Raw genomic sequence first — 21,971 nt, forward strand, 5'->3', positions numbered from 1 at the left:
TAGAATAGGGAAGAGCAATTTCTTTGAGAGTGTAGCCTTTGGTATGTGGTCTATGATCCAGTGGAAGCCCATAGATGTAAGAAGAATATTTGGGTAGCACCAAAGTGATCTTGTGTGTATGCAAATATGAAAAAGCACATAGTGATCAAACATGTTCTATGAAACTCTCAACTAAAAAAATATAAAGATACACGAGGTGCTCAAGCTCTTAGAGGACAGAATCATGGTGTTGAAGGATTGTTTGGTTCAGCAGTATATAAAGGTCCAGTTTGTCTGACGATGGAGTGACACAGAACTATCAGACAACAATATGCAGAACTGGAATTGTGAGTGTCAAGCAAGACTACTTTCCTCCCTCGGGAGCTAGGATGTAGGAACAAAGAAGCAATGTGTCTAAAGACCCTGAAAACCAACGTTGTACCAGGAGATTTCCATAAGACCATTCCTGACTTTTAGAATTAGATTCAATAAAATAATAGAATCCAAATTAATGCAGGCCAATAAGAGAGCCTCAAAAGAAAGTATTCCCCAGGAGAAAGTATCATAACCCCAAACAGATGTTCCTTTTGTCCTTTTGTTAATTTAATTTTAGCAACAAAATAACATTTTGAAGGCATTAGTGTTATCCCTTCTTAGTGTAATTACAAAGCTAATTCAGTTCAACAATACTCTGGAGGCTGAAATATATTCATGATTTATACCTCTGACTAGTTCTATATTTCTGCTTAAGGTAAAACAATACAAATATGGACCTGGAGTCTAGCTATTTATGCTTTACATATAATCACCATTAAGAATCAAAACAAATATCTTCTTACATCTCTTTCAAGAATGAAATGATATCAATAATTGCTTAGTCTCACTCCAGAGTACCCAAGAATTTATCGTACTCTTTCTTGTCTCATTTGTGTCTGAGAGTGTCATAACAGTAAATGGTAGAGGGAATAGTAAAATTACAGATAAAACGTCTTAGACACTAAACAAATTTAAGAACACTGTTTACAGAACTGATTTTCTTAATCACAGAATTTCACTGCCTAATAAAAAAAGAGTACTACCATTTCCAAATACTAGGTTTCTTCCTGCAGAGCTCTTTATTCCTTATGTGAGGCAGATGGCAGGTTCCTGTAGAGGTGGCTGCCTTTTTGATACATTAGGTCCTACTTAACAGCTCCTTTGCTTATTGTCCTGAGGTCTGAACATCCTGAAGAAGTTAATCCATCCTTAAAAGCAATGGAAATCTCACGTCTCCTTTGGATCAGGCTCTGCCCCAAATAGTAAGAGTCAGAATTGCCAAGCTACCTTTTCAGCTCATCATGTGTCAATAATGAAAGCCACCACATGCACGCTTATAAGGGCATCTGATCTGATCCAATTATCTATTGTTTCTAGAAGCAGTATCTTCTGCTAATCTGTGGCATGAACACCATGAATATGAATGAAAATGGTGGCTTTATTTTACTCCACTGACAGTGGCAGTGAAAGCAGGGGCTTATTCTCTAGCGTGAGCTATTTAGCATGCTGCAGGTGTAAATGGAAGATGTAAAAGTGACAAAAGCAACCTTGTAAACATTAATGTGATGTTGGCAGTGATATTATGAGCCTAATGACATCTTCTGCACACGAGAACACATAGGTGTCATGCTGGGAAACCAATGGTCTAACTCTCATCTTGACTGCAGGCAAAATATATCTCATCAGAGCTATAAATTTCATGAGTGTGCTCCCAAATTTAAAGCCCTTAAGGAGAATGGGTTTCATGGCTCAGTAGTTTTAAAGGGCTGATCTTATTTGGCTTTGTAACTAGGAAATTAAGAGTTTTCTAAAAACAAATCAGAATTATACCATAGCTACTTGAGCTTTCATACTGTTGCTTTAAGTGCTTGACTTCCTCTGCAGATATCAAAGTCACGGATTCCACATTGCATTCACAATGGGACAACATTTATTACCTGTTATGATTGCTCAGTAGTCTGAAATGGAGAAGAAATTTGCTCATTCATGGCTTTGTAAAAAATGTAATGGAAAATGGAATAGTTTTCTAATCAACTTTCGCAAGTGCGAGTGAACCTTATTTAGTTTGGTATCAGGAGGAAGTTGCTTTAGTCCCAAGCAGTATCAGAACTCAATCAAGAGAAACCTGTACAGGCCTTAGGAACCACAGGCTCTGGAGAAATGTCAAATAAAATTAGTTTGTTGCTTGTTTCAGCAGGTTTTGCAGTATTTTTCTGGTAACCATGTAAAACTTTTGAAAGAGGGAGTGTCCTTTATATGAGTTGTTCACATCCAATTTAAAAAACCAAATATTTATTGCAACCAGAAAAGCAAGACAAAATATATTATAGGCAGGAAAGCAGATACATTCAAAGATCTTGCTTAGAAGAAAACTATTAATGATTGTCTTGCAAAAGAATATAATGCAATATATAGCAGAAGATGGCCTAGTTGGTCATCAATGGGAGGAGAGGTCCTTGGTCCTGTGAAAGTTCTATGCCCCAGTATAGGGGAACGCCAGGGCCAGGAAGCAGGAGTGGGTGGGCTGGTGAGCAGGGGCAGAGGGAGGGGAGAGGGGGTTTTCAGATGGGAAACTACAAAAAGGGATAACATTTGAAATGTAATTAAAGAAAATATGTAATAGAAAAAAATGAAAAAAATGAAAAAAGAATATAATGCAAAATGAATATTAACATTCAAATAATAATTTTATTACTTTTCTAATGGTATTAAAGGATCAGAACTACTGATCCCGTTCCCATTTCATCTGGATGCTCAGAAAGTTACCAAGAGAAGTCACTGGCCTCTGGAGTGGAAATCAGACTCAAGGCAGGCCACACATATTCTAATATCAAGCAACAGGGTATACATATCTGCTCTCCCCTCACAAACTTTCCAACCCCAAGGAAAATGGATAGCATTCACTGAAACACAGCCATACTTAAATTTTAAAAAAAATTAGAATATGGGATCATTAAAAAAGCTGTGAGTCTATTAATCATTTTCAAATAAGCGACATCACTTTTTAAATGTTAAAATTTGTAGTTCTTTTGTGTATTGTTTAGATTTCTATGTAACATTTCATAGTAGCTTTCAGTAATTATTTTTTTACACTGTTGTTACAGCTATAAGAATTAGACCCTAACTTTATGATTCACATTACATGATGAAAGGAATAACCCATTTGAAGTGTGACTTCTAGCTGAATAGGGACAATAATTGGCTCTAGAATGCGGCCATTATGAAGATGGTTACAAATATTCTGTACAAATCTTGGAGTGAACATGTTTTCATCCCCTCATACTAAGGGTTTGGCTACCTTTATGAAAGATCTTTTAATTTTTTGAAATGATGTAGTATTTTATGTCTCTACCAATAGTATATGAAAACTTCAGGGTTTTTCTATATCTTTTTAAGATTTATTTTTAGACTTAGAATTTCAGTTCAAGACCACTGTTCAAGAGCATGTAAATACAAATTTTCTAGTAGTCACAGTTAAAAATTTTAAATTAAAATTTAATTAAATCTATTCAAAGAAGCATTTCAACACAAAAATTGAACACAAGTTATTGTGATATTGCTATTACTTTCAGTATAGTTCCAAAATTTGGTACCACATCTTAAAGTGAAGTAGCGCTAGTTCAACCATTTGGGTAGCAGTCACTCCTATGCAGAGCTTGGTGGATATATAGCTGTAACTTGTTTTAATTAGCTGTTTTATAATCACTAATAATGTTTTGTGTGCTTTTTGATTATTTGTATTTCTACTATTTTACATCTCTTTAAATGTCAGTCACCAGACAGATGGTCAGACTGTGGTATATTCACACATGAGGACATATTTTTCAGTAAGAATAAACAGACCATTTCAAAACCACTCTGCTGAGTAAAGGCAGTAAGGCAAAAATTACATATCTCGTGTTTTCACTGTGTGGAATTTTACATCAGGCAAACTTCAACAAGAAGTTAGGGTTAGTGAAGATCTTTTCCCAATCTGTAGGTTGTCATTTTGTCCTATTGACAGTATCCTTTGCCTTATAGAAGCTTATCAGTTCCATGAGTCCCGTTTGTCTATGGTTGATCTTAGAGCCTGAGCTACTGGTGTTCTGTTCAGGAAGTTTTCTCCTGTGCCAATGAACAATGCTGAGGCCCCTGATCCACTTGGACTTGAGCATTGTACAAGGTGATAAACAAACAAACAAACAAACAAACAAGATAAATCAGGAAATGTAACAAGGCTGTGTGACTTCAAAACTACAAGAAAGGACATTTTGAGTGGAAATGCTCTGTAGATTGGAACTGAGGTCACATGATGTAGTGGCTAATTCCAGTGATATGACAGGGTCTGGAGTCAATAGGAAGACACATGTCTGGGCTCTTCTGTGATGGCATTTCCAGAAGGGATTAACTAAAATGTCTTCCTCAGAGGTAGCAACTTCCAGTGGGAAGCTCCTGAGTAGAGATATGAGAGGAAGAAGCGATTGCTCCTCCCTGAGTGAGTCCACTGCTGCTGTGGATGTACTCTACTGGCTCAGACTCCAGTCTCTTGGACCTTCCAATGATTGAATAACAGCAGCTTTCCAGGAATCTTCCAGGTCCCACCATTGCCTTGGAACTGCTGAGACATTCAGCTTCAAGGTCCAAGCAGCTACTGGCTTGTTTATTCCATCCAGCTGTTTTCTGACTACCCAGTCCCCACTGTGTAGGCCAGTCTATAAAATCTCCCCATCTTTAGCTCCTGTGGAGAATCCTGTGTAATACACTTATATGTGCTCATGTTCCCAGATTTATACATTTGAATAGGTATTTAATATAAATGAATTCAGTGAAATTTATCAGAGGTAAGGACAATACCCAAGAGTAGCATCTATTGTCATTCCCCACTGAAGACCTTGTGACAGAAAACTGCATGGCTAACATATAGGGTCTTATTAAGGTTTTGTTCAATGGATTTAAGAACTTGTATCTAGCAGCTTCCATTTGCCAGCTACCTGTGTGGTGTAACATCCCTGCCTACTTCTGATATTTATAGCCTAGACCTAAGGACTGAGTGTAGTCTAAACACAGTTAAGAAAAAAAAATGCTATTCCTGTTTGTGATAGAGACAGACTAATAAAAGGTTGTTTTATTTCCAAATTCTTGGAGGTTATGAAGAAATATAACTCAGAAGCTAACATAACACAGTTTGTTTCTAGGAATTGTGGGCTAGGTTTACATGCATCATGAAGTACAAAAGAAGCTGTGTTCTCCAGGCACTGGCAGTCTCAGGCTGCCTCAGTGCTGTGGTACTTAACACTGGCTAGGAAATGAGCTAAGTAACAGGACTAAAGAGATAACAAGAATAGGAAGGCTTCATTTTACAGTGGATAACCTGTAGAAATTAACTCATAGATCATATGCCAATTAACAACCTTTCTGAAGACTTTCTGTAAATATAAAGAATCTATATAGCCACAGATACTGTTGCAATGTTCCTTAACACAATCCAAATAAGTGAGGGAGAAAATGCCTTGTGGGAAAGAAAGTAAATCCTGCTGAGTTCTGATCTAGAAATTATAATCATACTTAACTGAAAAAAAATAAACTTCTTGTGTTTTAACCAATGCAACCTCTGGTTATTTTGTTATGGCAGGCTGGTCTAGTATGTAATACAATCTATTGCATGATAATATATAGCATGCAAATAAAGTGATTAGTGACAGTCACATAATTATTTTGTGGCATTATGAGAGTTACATATGATACTGGGAAGAAGGCTCAGCACTTAAGAACTTAAATTGCTGTACAGAGGATCCAAGTTTGGTTCCTAGCACCCATGTTGGACAGCGCACAACTGTCTCTAGCTTCAGGCTTAGAGAATTTGATGCCTCTGGCCTCTGCAGTTATTACATACAGGAACACAAGTCCCCACATAAAACACACACACACACACACACAAATTTCTTTTTTTTTTTATTACATATTTTCCTCAATTACATTTCCAATGCTATCCCAAAAGTCCCCCACACTCTCCCCCCCACACCCATTTTTGGGCCCTGGCATTCCCCTGTACTGGGGCATATAAAGTTTGCGTGTCCAATGGGCCTCTCTTTCCAGTGATGGCCGACTAGGCCATCTTTTGATACATATGCAGCTAGAGTCAAGGGCTCCAGGGTACTGGTTAGTTCATAATGTTGTTCCACCTATAGGGTTGCAGATCTCTTTAGCTCCTTGGATACTTTCTCTAGGTCCTCCATTGGGGGCCCTGTGATCCATCCAATAGCTGACTGTGAGCATCCACTTCTGTGTTTGCTAGGCCCCGGCCTAGTCTCACAAGGGACAGCTATATCAAGGTTCTTGCAGCAAACGCTTGCTAGTGTATGCAATGGTGTCATCGTTTGGAGGCTAATTATGGGATAGATAAATCTTAAAAAGAAGTCCCATATATTTTAACATAGAATACCCAAGTATAGGCTTTAAGCATCAGACTTTTTTTCTGAAGGGAAATTTAAGGAGTTTTACTGTAACATTCACTATCCTAAAATAATGGGTAAATGTTGTTAAAAAGTTTTTTAACCTTTGTTTGTTTATTTGGGTGTTTGTGTATATGTGCAAGTCAGGGGCCAACTTTCCCGGGTTATTTCTCACCATCATGTGGATCCTAGGGATCAAATTAAGGCTGTCAAGCTTGACAGCAAACACCCTTTCTCACTGTACCATCTTGCTGGTGCACCGAAAACTTTTTTAAAGGAACATCATAAAATTTTTGAATAAGAGTATCAGTTAAGTACAAGTACTGAATATGTGCATATAGTGGCTTTCACTGTGTCTCCCACACTAACAGCTCATTTCATAAATGCAGGCAACAGTAGAGCAGATGGCAACATACAGAAATGGAATCAACCACTTGTCTTTAAAAAAATGGACAAAGCTCTTCTGGGATGTCACAGACAAACAATAGGTTGTTTTTGTAGTTGGTTCATTACAAGCACCATTCTATCCCAGAGTATAAAGAATGACAGTTATGCCATTTCCTCCATTTCACTTAAACAAAAGCCGTAAAGTGAATAAAAGCTGCTCAGGAGAGATGGCTTCAAGATTAAGAGCATAGACAGTTCTTGCAGAAGATAAAGGGTTTGATTCCTCACACCCACTTCACAACTGTTACTAGCTCTGGAGGTTCTGGCCTCTCTGGCTCCAAAGGCCAAAAGTGCAAAGTGTGCACTCTCACACACTTCTCCACATAAAGACACAGTTCACAACAATAAAAACAAATATAAAAATAATAAATAAAAACAGTAAAATGTTAATGCAGAGAATCACAGGTGAAGTAGGATGAAGAGTATGGATCAAAAGGAAGATGCTCTTAGTGGCTATATGTAAAGACTGAGATATTTTGGGGTAAGGTGCTTTGCATTTAAACTCTTGCTGCTAAATATAAAGTACACAGCTTTTGTTCATTTACTTCTCTTAAGGCTCACATTGCTCATTATTAGAACATGACAAACAGCATCATCAACCTCATATTTATAGGCACCACTGTATGCATAACCCAGAACATGTAGTGTGGCTGCTAAGGTATGAAATAGCTATCATTACCATTCAAAGTGACAGCCAAACATAGTGGCACACAACTTTAATGTCAACACTCCAGACGCAGGAGGATCTCTCTAACTTCAAGGCCAGCCTAGTATACATAAGTTCCAGAACAGCTAGGACTACACAGAGACCCTGAATCAAAACAAAAACAAAGGTGTAGCTCAGGGTGATCCTCCCGCCTCTGCCTCCTTCAGGAAAAGAATACACACAGTATGCACTCACTGATAAGTGGATACTAGCCCCAAATTTCAGAATACCCAAGATTCAATTCACAGACAACATGAAGCCCAAGAAGAAGAAAGACCAAAGTATGGGTGCTACAGTGCTTCTTAGAAGGTGGAATAAAATACTCACTGGAGGAAATATGGAGACAAAGGGTGGAGCTGACACTAAAGGAATGACCATCCAGAGACTGCCCCACCTGGGTATCCATCCCATATACAGTCATCAAACCCAGACCCTATTGTGGATTCCAGGAAGTGCTTGCTGACAGGCGCCTGATATAGCTGTCTTCTGAGAGGCTCTGCCAGAGCCTGACAAATACAGAGGCAGATGCTCACAGACAACCACTGAACTGAGCATGGAGTCCCAGATGGAGGAGTTGGAGAAGGGACTGAAGGAGCTGAGGGGGTTTGTAGCCCCATGGGTGGTGAGGAGCAACAGTGTCAACAGGTCAGACCCCCCCCCCCCCCCAGAGCTCCCAGGGACTGGACCACCAACCAAAGAGTACACATGGGGGACCCATGGCTCTGGCTCTGGCTGCATATATGGCAGAGGATGGCCTTTTTGGACATCAGTGGGAGGAGAGGCCCTTGGGCATGAGGGGGTTCAATGTCGATGTCCTAGTGTAGGGGAATGCCAAGGTGCAAAGGCAGGAGCAGGTGGGTGGGTGGGGGAACACCCTCACAGAGGTAGGGAGAGGGGTGATGGAATAGGGGGTTTCTGAAGGGGAGACCTGGAAAGAGGAAAAGATTTGAAATGTAAATAAAGAAAATATCCAATTAAAAGAAAAAACAAAAACAAACATGACAACCATTACCACCAAAAACCTGATAATATGCCAATCTGTGTAAATATGGGTTTTCTGAAATAGATCCATGTAGAAAAAAATGTCACAGTGATTTTGAAATTGCTTAGGGCAGCTCCCCTGTGCAGCTGAACTGCTTTCTCAGCCTTTCCTTTGCCCAGTCCAGAATTCACCCAGGGAGGGTGCTTTGTAAGTGTGAGCTCCTTTTCTGATTTCCAGTTAGACTAGAAGCTACCCTTCAGTAAACTTCTTGTTTGCCCTACTTGCAGTTTTCTCTATTTCAGCCTACGGTATCAAGCTGCCAGCACATCCTACTCTCACACAGTTAGTGAGCTTGTCAGATGCAAGTGATAAAAATACGACCCCAGGGAAAACATACTGATTCCATTCTAAAGTAGAGGATGTTGCATGTTGCCATCTCTTATAAGTTCCCTCAAAGTTCTACCCCCCCCCCCTTTTTTTTAAAGCAAATTTGACTTCAATCATCAAACAAAGACATCTGCCAGAACTATGGTTATACAAACTGCAACTAGATTCATGCATGCTGCTGGAGTTGGGAAATAACAGCTCAGAAGTCAGAAGCAGGGAGGGTTCAATGGCTTTAACACACTAATAAACATGAGGGTCAGAAAGGGTTTGGAAATGTATAAGCAAAAGCAGGACACAGAGAGAGTGTAAGAAAAGTTTGTATGGAGAGATACATAGGTCCTTATGAACTATTTTTTAAAAAGATTATGTGCGTGCATGAGTGCATGTGCATGTATGTGTGCATATGTGTGTATAGGTGTCTACTGAGGCTGCAAGTCTTCCTGGATCCCCTGAGGCTGGCATTATAAGATTTAAATGCTAGAAGCCAAACTCCAGTCTTCTATAAGCGGTAAGCATTCTTAACCACTGAGTCATCTCTCTAGCCCCCTTACTGAAAATATTTTATGGCTTAAAAATCATGGTACTGAGAAAAGCACCGGGACAGCTGGGGCGCAGGGTCTGCTGACACTCGCCAGCTACCCACAACACCCGCCACAGGATCTTAAGACTTCTGGTGAGTGGAGCACAGCTTCTGCTCCAATCCAATTGCGCGGGACCTGAGACTGCATTAGTTAGGGAAGCAGAAACCGGCCTGAGTAGGGCCACAGGCCTCATCCGGCCGGATCAGCGCCGGGGTAGCGGTAGCGGGAGAGCAGGGTTGCCTGACACCCGCCAGCTACCCACGACCCCCGCCGCAGGATTTTGGGACTGCAGGTGAGTGGAACACAGCTTCTGCTCCAGTCCAATCACGCGGGACCTGAGACTGCTCTGGTTGGGAAGAGAGAAATCCTGCCTACATAGGGCCACAACCCTCTTCCGGTCAGAAAAGCACCGGGGCAGCTGGGGCGCAGGGTCGGCTGACACTCGCCAGCTACCCACAACACCCGCCACAGGATCTTAAGACTTCTGGTGAGTGGAGCACAGCTTCTGCTCCAATCCAAGTGCTCGGGACCTGAGACTGCATTAGTTAGGGAAGCAGAAACCGGCCTGAGTAGGGCCACAGGCCTCATCCGGCCGGATCAGCGCCAGGGTAGCGGTAGCGGGAGAGCAGGGTTGCCTGACACCCGCCAGCTACCCACGACCCCCGCCGCAGGATTTTGGGACTGCTGGTGAGTGGAACACAGCTTCTGCTCCAATCTTTAAACAGTGACAACGATAACAACTAACCCCAGAGATTACCAGATGGCGAAAGGTAAACGTAATAATCTTACTAACAGAAACCAAGACCACTCACCATCATCAGAACCCAGCACCCCCACTTCGCCCAGTCCAGGGCACCCCAACACACCGGAAAAGCTAGACACGGATTTAAAAGCATATCTCCTGATGATGATAGAGGACTTCAAGAAGGACTTTAATAACACACTTAAAGAAATGCAGGAGAACACTGCTAAACAGGCAGAAGACAATAAAGAGGAAGCACAAAAATCCCTTAAAGAATTGCAGGAGAACACTGCTAAAGAGTTACAAATCCTTAAAGAAAAACACGATAACATAATCAAACAGGTAGAAGTCCTTACAGAAAAACAGGAAAACACATCCAAACAGATGATGGAAATGAACAAAATCATACTAGACCTAAAAAGGGAAGTAGACACAATAAAGAAAACCCAAAATGAGGCAACACTGGAGATAGAAACCCTAGGAAAGAAATCTGGAACCATAGATACGAGCATCAGCAACAGAATACAAGAGATGGAAGAGAGAATCTCAGGTGCAGAAGATTCCATAGAGAACATCGGCACAACAATCAAGGAAAATGTAAAATGCAAAAAGATCCTAACTCAAAACATCCAAGAAATACAGGACGCAATGAGAAGACCAAACCTACGGATAATAGGAGTGGATGAGAATGAAGATTTTCAACTCAAAGGACCAGCAAACATCTTCAACAAAATTATAGAAGAAAACTTCCCAAATCTAAAGAAAGAGATGCCCATGAACATACAAGAAGCCTACAGAACTCCAAATAGACTGGACCAGAAAAGAAATACCTCCCGACACATTATAATCAGAACAACAAATGCTCTAAATAAAGATAGAATACTAAAAGCAGTAAGAGAAAAAGGCCAAGTAACATATAAAGGCAAGCCTATCAGAATTACACCAGATTTTTCACCAGAGACTATGAAAGCCAGAAGATCCTGGACGGATGTTATACAGACACTAAAAGAACACAAATTCCAGCCCAGGCTACTATACCCAGCCAAACTCTCAATTAACATAGATGGAGAAACCAAAGTATTCCACGACAAAACCAAATTCACACATTATCTCTCTACGAATCCAGCCCTTCAAAGGATAATAACAGAAAAAAAACAATACAAGGACAGGAACCACGCCCTAGAAACAACAAGAAGGTAATCCCTCAACAAACCTAAAAGAAGACAGCCACAAGAACAAAATGCCAACTTTAACAACAATAATAACAGGAAACAACAATTACTTTTCCTTAATATCTCTTAATATCAATGGACTCAACTCCCCGATAAAAAGACATAGACTAACAAACTGGCTACACAAACAAGACCCAACATTTTGCTGCTTACAGGAAACTCATCTCAGAGAAAAGGATAGACACTACCTCAGAATGAAAGGATGGAAAACAATTTTCCAAGCAAATGGCATGAAGAAACAAGCTGGAGTAGCCATTCTAATATCTGATAAGATTGACTTCCAACACAAAGTCATTAAAAAAGACAGGGAGGGACACTTCATACTCATCAAAGGTAAAATCCTCCAAGAGGAACTATCAATCCTGAATATCTATGCTCCAAATACAAAGGCAGCCACATTCATTAAAGAAACTTTAGTAAATCTCAAAGCACACATTGCACCTCATACAATAATAGTGGGAGACTTCAACACACCACTTTCACCAATGGACAGATCATGGAAACAGAAACTAAACAGGGACACAGTGAAACTAACAGAAATTATGAATCAAATGGATCTGGCAGATATCTACAGAACATTCTATCCTAAAACAAAAGGATATACCTTCTTCTCAGCACCTCATGGTACCTTCTCCAAAATTGACCACATAATTGGTCACAAAGCAGGCCTCAACAGATACAAAAATATTGAAATTGTCCCATGCATCCTATCAGATCACCATGGACTAAGGCTGATCTTCAATAACAAAATAAATAATAGAAAGCCAACCTTCACGTGGAAACTGAACAACACTCTTCTCAATGATACCTTGGTCAAGGAAGGAATAAAGAAAGAAATTAAGGACTTTTTAGAGTTCAATGAAAATGAAGCCACAACATACCCAAACTTATGGGACGCAATGAAAGCATTTCTAAGAGGAAAACTCATAGCTCTGAGTGCCTCCAAAAGGAAACTAGAGAGAGCACACATTAGCAGCTTGACAACACACCTAAAAGCACTAGAACAAAAGGAAGCAAATTCACCCAAGAGGAGTAGACAGCAGGAAATAATCAAACTCAGGGGTGAAATCAACCAAGTGGAAACAAGAAAAACTATTCAAAGAATCAACCAATCAAGGAGCTGGTTCTTTGAGAAAATCAACAAGATAGATAAACCCTTAGCCAGACTCACTAGAGGGCACAGGGAAAGCATCCTAATTAACAAAATCAGAAATGAAAAAGGAGACATAACAACAGATCCTGAAGACATCCAAAACACCATCAGATCCTTCTACCAAAGGCTATACTCAACAAAACTGGAGAACCTGGATGAAATGGAGAAGTTCCTAGACAGATACCAGGTACCAAAGTTGAATCAAGATCAGGTTAATGATCTAAACAGCCCTATATCCCCCAAAGAAATAGAAGCAGTCATTAAAGTCTCCCAACCAAAAAAAGCCCAGGACCAGATGGGTTTAGTGCAGAGTTCTATCAGACCTTCAAAGAAGATCTAATCCCAGTTCTTCACAAACTATTCCACAAAATAGAAACAGAAGGTACTCTACCCAACTCATTCTATGAAGCCACAATTACTCTGATACCTAAACCACAAAAAGACCCAACAAAGATAGAAAACTTCAGACCAATATCCCTTATGAATATTGATGCAAAAATCCTCAATAAAGTTCTTGCTAACCGAATCCAAGAACACATCAAAACAATCATCCATCCTGACCAAGTAGGTTTCATCCCAGGGATGCAGGGATGGTTCAATATACGGAAATCCATCCACGTAATCCAGTATATAAACAAACTCAAAGAGAAAAACCACATGGTCATCTCGTTAGATGCGGAAAAAGCATTTGACAAGATCCAACACCCATTCATGATAAAAGTCTTGGAAAGATCAGGAATTCAAGGCCCATACCTAAACATGATAAAAGCAATCTACAGCAAACCAGTAGCCAACATCAAAGTAAATGGTGAGAAGCTTGAAGCAATCCCTCTAAAATCAGGGACTAGACAAGGCTGTCCACTTTCTCCATACCTATTCAACATTGTACTTGAAGTCCTAGCCAGAGCAATTCGACAACAAAAGGAGATCAAAGGGATACAAATTGGAAAAGATGAAGTCAAAATATCACTCTTTGCAGATGATATGATAGTATATATAAGTGACCCTAAAAATTCCACCAGAGAACTCCTAAGCCTGATAAACAGCTTCGGTGAAGTAGCTGGATATAAAATTAACTCAAACAAATCAATGGCCTTTCTCTACACAAAGAATAAACAGGCTGAGAAAGAAATTAGGGAAACAACACCCTTCTCAATAGTCACAAATAATATAAAATATCTTGGCGTGACTCTAACTAAGGAAGTGAAAGATCTGTATAATAAAAACTTCAAGTCTCTGAAGAAAGAAATTCTAGAAGATCTCAGAAGATGGAAAGATCTCCCATGCTCATGGATTGGCAGGATCAACATTGTAAAAATGGCTATCTTGCCAAAAGCAATCTACAGATTCAATGCAATCCCCATCAAAATTCCAAATCAATTCTTCAACGAATTAGAAAGTGCAATCTGCAAATTCATCTGGAATAACAAAAAACCTAGGATAGCAAAAACTCTTCTCAAGGATAAAAGAACCTCTGGTGGAATCACCATACCGGACCTAAAGCTCTCCTACAGAGCAATTGTGATAAAAACTGCATGGTACTGGTATAGTGACAGACAAATAGACCAATGGAATAGAATTGAAGACCCAGAAATGAACCCACACACCTACGGTCACTTGATCTTCGACAAGGGAGCTAAAAACATCCAGTGGAAGAAAGACAGCATTTTCAACAAATGGTGCTGGCACAACTGGTTGTTAACATGTAGAAGAATGCGAATCGATCCATTCCTATCTCCTTGTACTAAGGTCAAGTCTAAGTGGATCAAGGAACTTCACATAAAACCAGAGACACTGAAACTTATAGAGGAGAAAGTGGGGAAAAGCCTTGAAGATATGGGCACAGGGGAAAAATTCCTGAATAGAACAGTAATGGCTTGTGCTGTAAGATCGAGAATTGACAAGTGGGACCTCATGAAACTACAAAGCTTCTGCAAGGCTAAAGACACCATCAATAAGACAAAAAAACCACCAACAGATTGGGAAAGGATCTTCACCTATCCTAAATCAGATAAGGGACTAATATCCAATATATATAAAGAACTCAAGAAGGTGGACTCCAGAAAGTCAAATAACCCCATTAAAAAAATGGGGCTCAGAACTGAACAAAGAATTCTCACCTGAGGAATACCGAATGGCAGAGAAACACCTGAAAAAATGTTCAACATCCTTAATCATCAGGGAAATGCAACTCAAAACAACCCTGAGATTCCACCTCACACCAGTCAGAATGGCTAAGATCAAAAATTCAGGTGACAGCAGATGCTGGCGAGGATGTGGAGAAAGAGGAACACTCCTCCATTGTTGGTGGGATTGCAAGCTTGTACAACCACTCTGGAAATCAGTCTGGCGGTTCCTCAGAAAATTGGACATAGTACTACCGGAGGATCCAGCAATACCTCTCCTGGGCATATATCCAGAAGATGTCCCAACCGGTAAAAAGGACACATGCTCCACTATGTTCATAGCAGCCCTATTTATAATAGCCAGAAGCTGGAAAGAACCCAGATGTCCCTCAACAGAGGAATGGATACAGAAATTATGGTACATTTACACAATGGAGTACTACTCAGCTATTAAAAAGAATGAATTTATGAAATTCCTAGCCAAATGGATGGACCTGGAGGGCATCATCTTGAGTGAAGTAACACAATCACAAAAGAACTCACACAATATGTATTCATTGATAAGTGGATATTAGCCCAAAACTTAGGATACCCAAGATATAAGATACAATTTGATAAACGCATGAAACTCAAGAAGAATGAAGACCAAAGTGTGGACACTGTGCACCTTCTTAGAATTGGGAACAAAACACCCAGGGAAGGAGTTACAGAGACAAAGTTCGTAGCTGTGATGAAAGGATGGACCATTTAGAGACTGCCGTATCCAGGGATCCATCCCATAATCAGCTTCTAAACGCTGACACCATTGCATACACTAGCAAGATTTTGCTGAAAGGACCCAAATATAGCTGTCTCTTGTGAGACGATGCCGGGGCCTAGCAAACACAGGAGTGGATGTTCACAGTCAGCTATTGGATGTATCACAGGGCTCCCAATGGAGAAGCTAGAGAAAGTACCCAAGGAGCTAAAGGGATCTGCAACCCTATTGTTGGAACAACATGATGTACTAACCAGAACCCCGGAGCTCTTGTCTCTAGCTGCATACGTATCGAAAGATGGCCTAGTCAGCCATCAATGGAAAGAGAGGCCCATTGGACTTGCAAACTTTATATGCCCCAATATAGGGGAATGCCAGGGCCAAAAGAATGGGAATGGGTGGGTAGGGAAGTGGGGGGCGCTATGGGGGACTTTTGGGATAGCATTGGAAATGTAATTGAGGAAAATATGTAATAAAAATATTAAAAATAAAAAAAAAATAAATCCCACTCCGCCTTGAAAAAAAAAAACTGAAAATGTGTATGAAAGACATGTTTTAGATAGTCATATACATGCATGGATACATATCCACGGATATGACCTACCATTCACTAACTGCCTCTTCTGAAGGACTCAGCTCAGACAACTCATCAGAGATCACTAGCCTCTGAATCTAGTGATGCTGTCCCTGTGGCTAGAGATGATGAGGGCAGAGCTGGACACATGGACCAAACATAGCAAGTGTGGCAGGAGCCTAAGGAAAGGGAACAGCAATGGTGAAGGCCTTTGAAACTTCTCTATAGGTCATTTTTCCCCCCTGATTTTTAATTTGCATATGACTTTTATGGTCTTGGGTCTAATGCTATGGAACAGATTGCTAGAATTTACAACAGATTGCTCAAAACTCTGTGACCACTCAAAAGTAACTTCCAAATTTGCCACTCTACTCAAAGCCCCAGAGAACATGACCATCACCATGTTGATTCTATGACCTTGGCTATTTAAAATTCTCATTCAACCAGCATAGCACAGTTTTGTGTTTAGGTGACTAGCTTATTATTTCTCTTAATATAACTTTCTCAAGGTTTACCTACATGTGACGAGACTTCTTAAGGCTGAACAAGATTCTGTTTCCTTTACAGATCACAAATTCTTTTTCCACTCCTCCATTAGTGGGCATTTAGGGTTATGTTTTAAATATGTATTTAGAAGGTAGTTAGCCGGGCGGTGGTGACGCACGCCTTTAATCCCAGCACTTTGGAGGCAGAGGCAGGCTGATTTCTGAGTTCGAGGCCAGCCTGGTCTACAAAGTGAGTTCCAGGACAGCCAGGGCTATACAGAGAAACCCTGTCTCGAAAAACCAAAAAAAAAAAAAAGAAAAAAAAAAGAAGGTAGTTAAATACTATATTCATTCAGTATGAATGGTTGTAGCAGGTTCTTCTCTATGGTTTATGACTTTTCAGCCACAGATTCTTGGTTAGGTTTATTGTAGTAAACATGAGTGCCCTCCTACTGGGCATGAGTCAAGTCCAATAAGACATGGTTACCCTGAAGATATTAGTGATACTCTTGCACTGTTGTGGAGATCTGTCCAGGACTGGTCATTGTTGCACTTGTAGGACTTAGAGCAGGGCAGGATCATTGACACCATGTCTTGCCCAGCAGGCTGCATAGAATCTTCAGCCACGTGAGAGCTCAACCAACCAGGGGGGAGGGCTTCACCTCAACAACAGCCCAGCAGATTCTCAGTTTCGAGAGTTTGAGAAATATTGGGGCTATATTTTCTTCTAATGTTTGATAGAGTTCACTCTAGATACTATCTGGTCCTTAACTTTTCTCTGCTGGAATTTTTTTGGTTAATGATTCAGTGTTCATTTTAATTAAAGGATTTTTCTTATTTTTATTAAAAAAAAATCATGGTACTATCTCTGCTACAAAGGACTGTCAAATTACTTTTCTTCCTTTCTGCAAATCTGGAGCATCATGTGAAGAGCTAACTCATCAGTATTTCCTGTGGCACTGGCTGGTTGTCAGCGTTTGCATGCCTGAGCATTTCCTGTTTTAATTATGTTGGTGGTCCCGGTTAGTTTTATTGTTAATCTGACACTAACCTACATTCACCTGGCAGAGGGATCATTAACTAAGTAAGTGCACAAACCACACAGGCCTGTGGCTGTACCTGTGAGAGATGTCTTGACTGCAGCAGAGGGCTCAGCCCATCTTTGGGTGGCACTTTTCCTAGGGAGCTGTGCCCAGGTTGTGTAAGGAAGCTAGGTCAGTATGAGCTAGTCAAGCTAGACAGTTAGCTGTGTTCCTCCATGGCTTCCTGAGACCTGGAAGTGCAAGTTGAAGTGAATCTTTTGGTCCCCAAAGTTGCTTTTAGTTATGGCGTTTACCATAGGAACAGGAAAGCAAATTGGAATACTGGGTTTCTTTATATTGGTAACTGGAACTTCGGTAAGTCCTTTTGGAAGATAACAAGTGACTATAGTAAAAAAGAATAAAAATAAAAATAAAAATAAAAATAAAAATGAATTACATATTCCCAGAGGTTTCTTTTAGGCCATACAGATACCAACAGAGGACAACAACAAAACCCTTTTCTACTTTGGTCACAGGACAAAGAAAATCATGTTCTTGTATTTTTGACAATTTCTTTCTTTTAAAAAAACATTTGAGAGGCTGTTACGGTGGCCCACATCTCTTTCAGTGTGTGGACAACATGGTCTACATAGGTATCTTTAGGTCCACAAGAGTACACAGTGAAGCCCTCTCTCAAAAGAACAAAAACTGAAACAAAATAAATCCCACTATCAACAACAAAGCCACATAAACAAAACAAAACAATAAAGAAACCAAAAGATATTCTGATGGTTTGGCCTTTAAGTCAAAGTTGAATTGTTTAAAAAAATATGAATTTCAAATACAAGCTCCTATTTCAAGGACTTTATTGAGAACAGTTTTGTAAATTAGATTTTACAATTAACATTTTATAAATCAGAAACGTTATCTGCTTGAGCCTAAGTTGTACACGCTTCAGAACACACTGGACAATCCTTTACTTCTTTGGAGTTTTCTGCTCCATGCTGAGCTCCTGAGATGCATTTTTCTTTTCAGCTTCATTTTCATCTTCCTGCAAAATAAATTTTAGCAAACATTAAATCCTACATTTCTTACCAGCAAAACAATGTACTATCCTGATTCTAGAATAAGGAAAAGATTCTATATCTATAATTATAAAATTCTTACTGTTTAATTATATTACAGGGTATTTTCTTCTAAATGTTGATTAAGAGCAACCAATTTTTCAAGGCTTCAGAATTACTTTCTGAACACCTGCTACCGAACAGTGCTCTCTGTCGTAGGGGAACCAGATAGCCTTTACTTTGCTCTTTGATAAAAAACAATAAATTTAACTTGTAAGACACTTTATGTGCTCCAGCATGGCATTTTGGTCTCATCTAGCATACTTTCTTGACAGGTCTGTCAATTTTTCAATTACTTGTACCACCATATGTTATCTGAAGATCAGTCGGTTCTAAAATAGGAAACATGGGCCTGTCATGCTGTAGAACGTTTACAATCTTCTAGTTTCGATTCTAAGTGGTGGCCTCATAATTCACATCAGTTTCCCATGGCACATGGTGGATAATGAAGTGACATCATAATGACTGCTACCAGAGGAATGAAATGTGCCTTGTGCTTAATATTAAATGCTGACCTTCAAAGCATAAATAATAAGCACCTGGTAAAATACTTCATCCTATTTTTGGTAATCTATCTTATTAAATATATTCCTTTAACAATATCCAAGTACCAAGTAGTCTTGCTTTCCTGTTATTTCTGATTTATCAATATGATCTTTCACTTTTTATTAACTGAAATAGGCACTTCCTAAAACATTACTGAGTTTAATTAAAGCATAGGCCGAAATTCTCAAGTATCTTTACATAAAATTAATGCCAGTTATCTCCAAAAAAATCATTCTGTACTTCTGTATTTTATAAAACCAAGTTTAAATAAATGATATAACTATTGAATTTTGCTTAGTGTCAATGCAATTCATGTCTGTGTAATTGCCTTCTATGGAAAAACCAAAACAGACAACAACAAAACCCTCTTCTACGATCAGTACAATGAAGAAAGTATTCTTGTCTCTAACCTGCATATTATTTTTGATTTAGACCGTATTAATATTAGAAAATTAGAGAAATTATAAATATTATCAATTATTCTGAAGTTTTATAGATGCATGAGATATCAGATGAGACTTTAGTATCATCTTGGCAATACAATTTTGACTAATTTTCCAACAACTACTACTGTTAAGTCATTCAAACTTCCCTTTAAATTATCCCTACTGAGTAGATTATTTTCCACCAACCAACATCTGAAGAGGTTTAGTAAATATGCAAGGGTTTCTAGAAATTACATTGTAGTTACAACCTATTAAAAATTAAATCTTCATTTTCTACCTTCCACTGCCTTCTACTAATGAGACTAGTGTCTGTATAGAAAATCCCTTGGTAAAGAGGCTATGGTGGATTAAATGAGAATGCCCATCAAAAGCTGAAACAAAATATTTGAATACTTGGTCTCAGTTGGTGGAAATGTGTGGGAAAGATTGGCAAGTGTGATGCTGTAAGAAGTGTGTTATTGTGGAGAGCTGTGTGGTTTAAGAGACTAGCTTTATCTCTGTCGTACTCTTTTTGCCGTTTGCTTGTGGATCAAGATGTTAATTCTCAGCTCTTCCAGCCACCATGCCTTTGTTCTGCTACCACATATTCTACAGTTCTGAAACCATGAGCCCAATTAAATCCTCGCCATTGTCAGTGCCCTTGATCGTGGTGTTTTATCACAGCAATAGAAATGTAAGTAAGACAGTACATTTTGTTAGGTAGCACCAAATTTGTCAAGATGCTTTTCAAACAAGGCCTTCTTCTGTATATTATATTCCTCCTGTCTAAATGAGTGCAATCATCATAGAATTGGAGTCTACTCAATGTTTTCTGAATTCTATGAAATAGTAGAGTTTAAGAACAAGAGCTGTGTGTAAATGAATACACACTTTAAAAGGGCATATTGTCATTCCTTATTGAGCAGACATGTTTCCAGCAATCTTGATTTACAGTAACAACACTGATAAAGAAGGAAAGCAAAAATGTGTGAAGCAGTATGTGCCAAAATGGCCACATATCTTAGATATTTCTTTTACTTTTAGGTTTATGAGTGTTTGTTTGCAATTACATATGCATACCACATCCATTTCTGTGTCTATGTAATACAGAAGAGGGTGTTAGTTTTCCTGAAACTGCAACTATAGATGGTTCTCAACCACCATGTAGGTGCTGGTAGAACCGGGTTCCTCTGTAAGAGCAAGAGGTGCACTCAGCCACTGAGCCATGTCTCCAGTCCCAGGAGAGTCATTTACAATTCATATCCTTTAAGTCATGGCAAACAAACAAAGCCTTCATCATCTGTACAGTCTAAGTGTGCAGACGAATATTACTTCGTTAATAAACTGTATCTAACTTTATCGAGCAATTTTAACACTACTTTAACTCAACATACAAATGCAAAAGGGCTGTAGAAACTGTCAGTGGTTAAGAACACTGTCCTTTCAGACGACTAGGATCAATTCTCCAGCATCCTCACGGAGGCTCACAACCATCTGGAATGCCAGTTTCAGGGGCCCCATCTGTTGTTGTCTTTTGTTCTCTGTAGGTAACACTTGCACACGTGTGCATGCATGCACACCCACACACACCAGGCCAAAAAAAAACAAAACAACCATGCACATAAAAAAATAAAAATACTGACGTATTGATGTGATAATAAGCCTGGGAAGTCTAAGATCTAGGAAGTGTCTATATATTTTGTTTTTTATATTTAATAAGTAGAAACTATAGGAGAATGCTGTTAAGTAAAATAAAAGTTTGCAACTTCCATTAAGTTACAAATCGTTTAGTATCTAACATGTAACAGGAATACGTCTGGAAGGTAACGCATCAATCACTATGACAGCAGCCTTCTTTGGCTGACTTCCTTATCAGGAGGCTCGCTTATAAAGTCATGTCTCCATTGTAAGTCTGCCTCCTCTTAAGCAAATACATACTGTCTTGGCCTTTTTCTTCTTCTTCTTCTTCTGCTTATTCTGAAGATTTGTCCTTAAAAATTTGCCTTTTTTATATCTTAAATCACTTATATAACCATCAAAGCCTATTATTTTATATGACTGCAGCTGTGACTTAGATATAGCAAAAGATCACAGAGAGGAGTAAAAGAATCTCCAGGCTAATTGCTAGGATATAGCACTGAAATTGCTATAGCTTGACAGTATAAAAATAAATGTAATAGATTTTTACCTTAAAAAAAAAATCATTCCAGCTTGATCCCATAATGCTCTGAAGGAC

The 21,971-nt window shown here is 39.3% G+C and overlaps 1 protein-coding gene across 4 annotated transcripts in view; it reads right to left on the reverse strand.

The window, feature by feature from the left end:
• Positions 1–18,489: 18,489 nt before the first annotated feature.
• Phf14 (PHD finger protein 14) overlaps positions 18,490–21,971 on the reverse strand; it is a 169,834-nt gene continuing 166,352 nt past the window's right edge. For all 4 annotated transcript variants that reach the window (XM_029478629.2, XM_085840820.1, XM_021165026.3 and 1 more), the window contains one exon: positions 18,490–18,691. In XM_029478629.2, coding sequence (XP_029334489.2) covers positions 18,617–18,691 — 75 coding nt within the window. In that variant the 3' untranslated portion in view covers positions 18,490–18,616. The remainder of the gene's footprint in view (positions 18,692–21,971) is intronic.

The sequence above is a fragment of the Mus caroli genome, unplaced genomic scaffold (genome assembly GCF_978045245.1).
Source record: "Mus caroli unplaced genomic scaffold, Mus_caroli_1 scaffold_7, whole genome shotgun sequence".
Classification (NCBI taxonomy): Eukaryota; Metazoa; Chordata; class Mammalia; order Rodentia; family Muridae; genus Mus; species Mus caroli.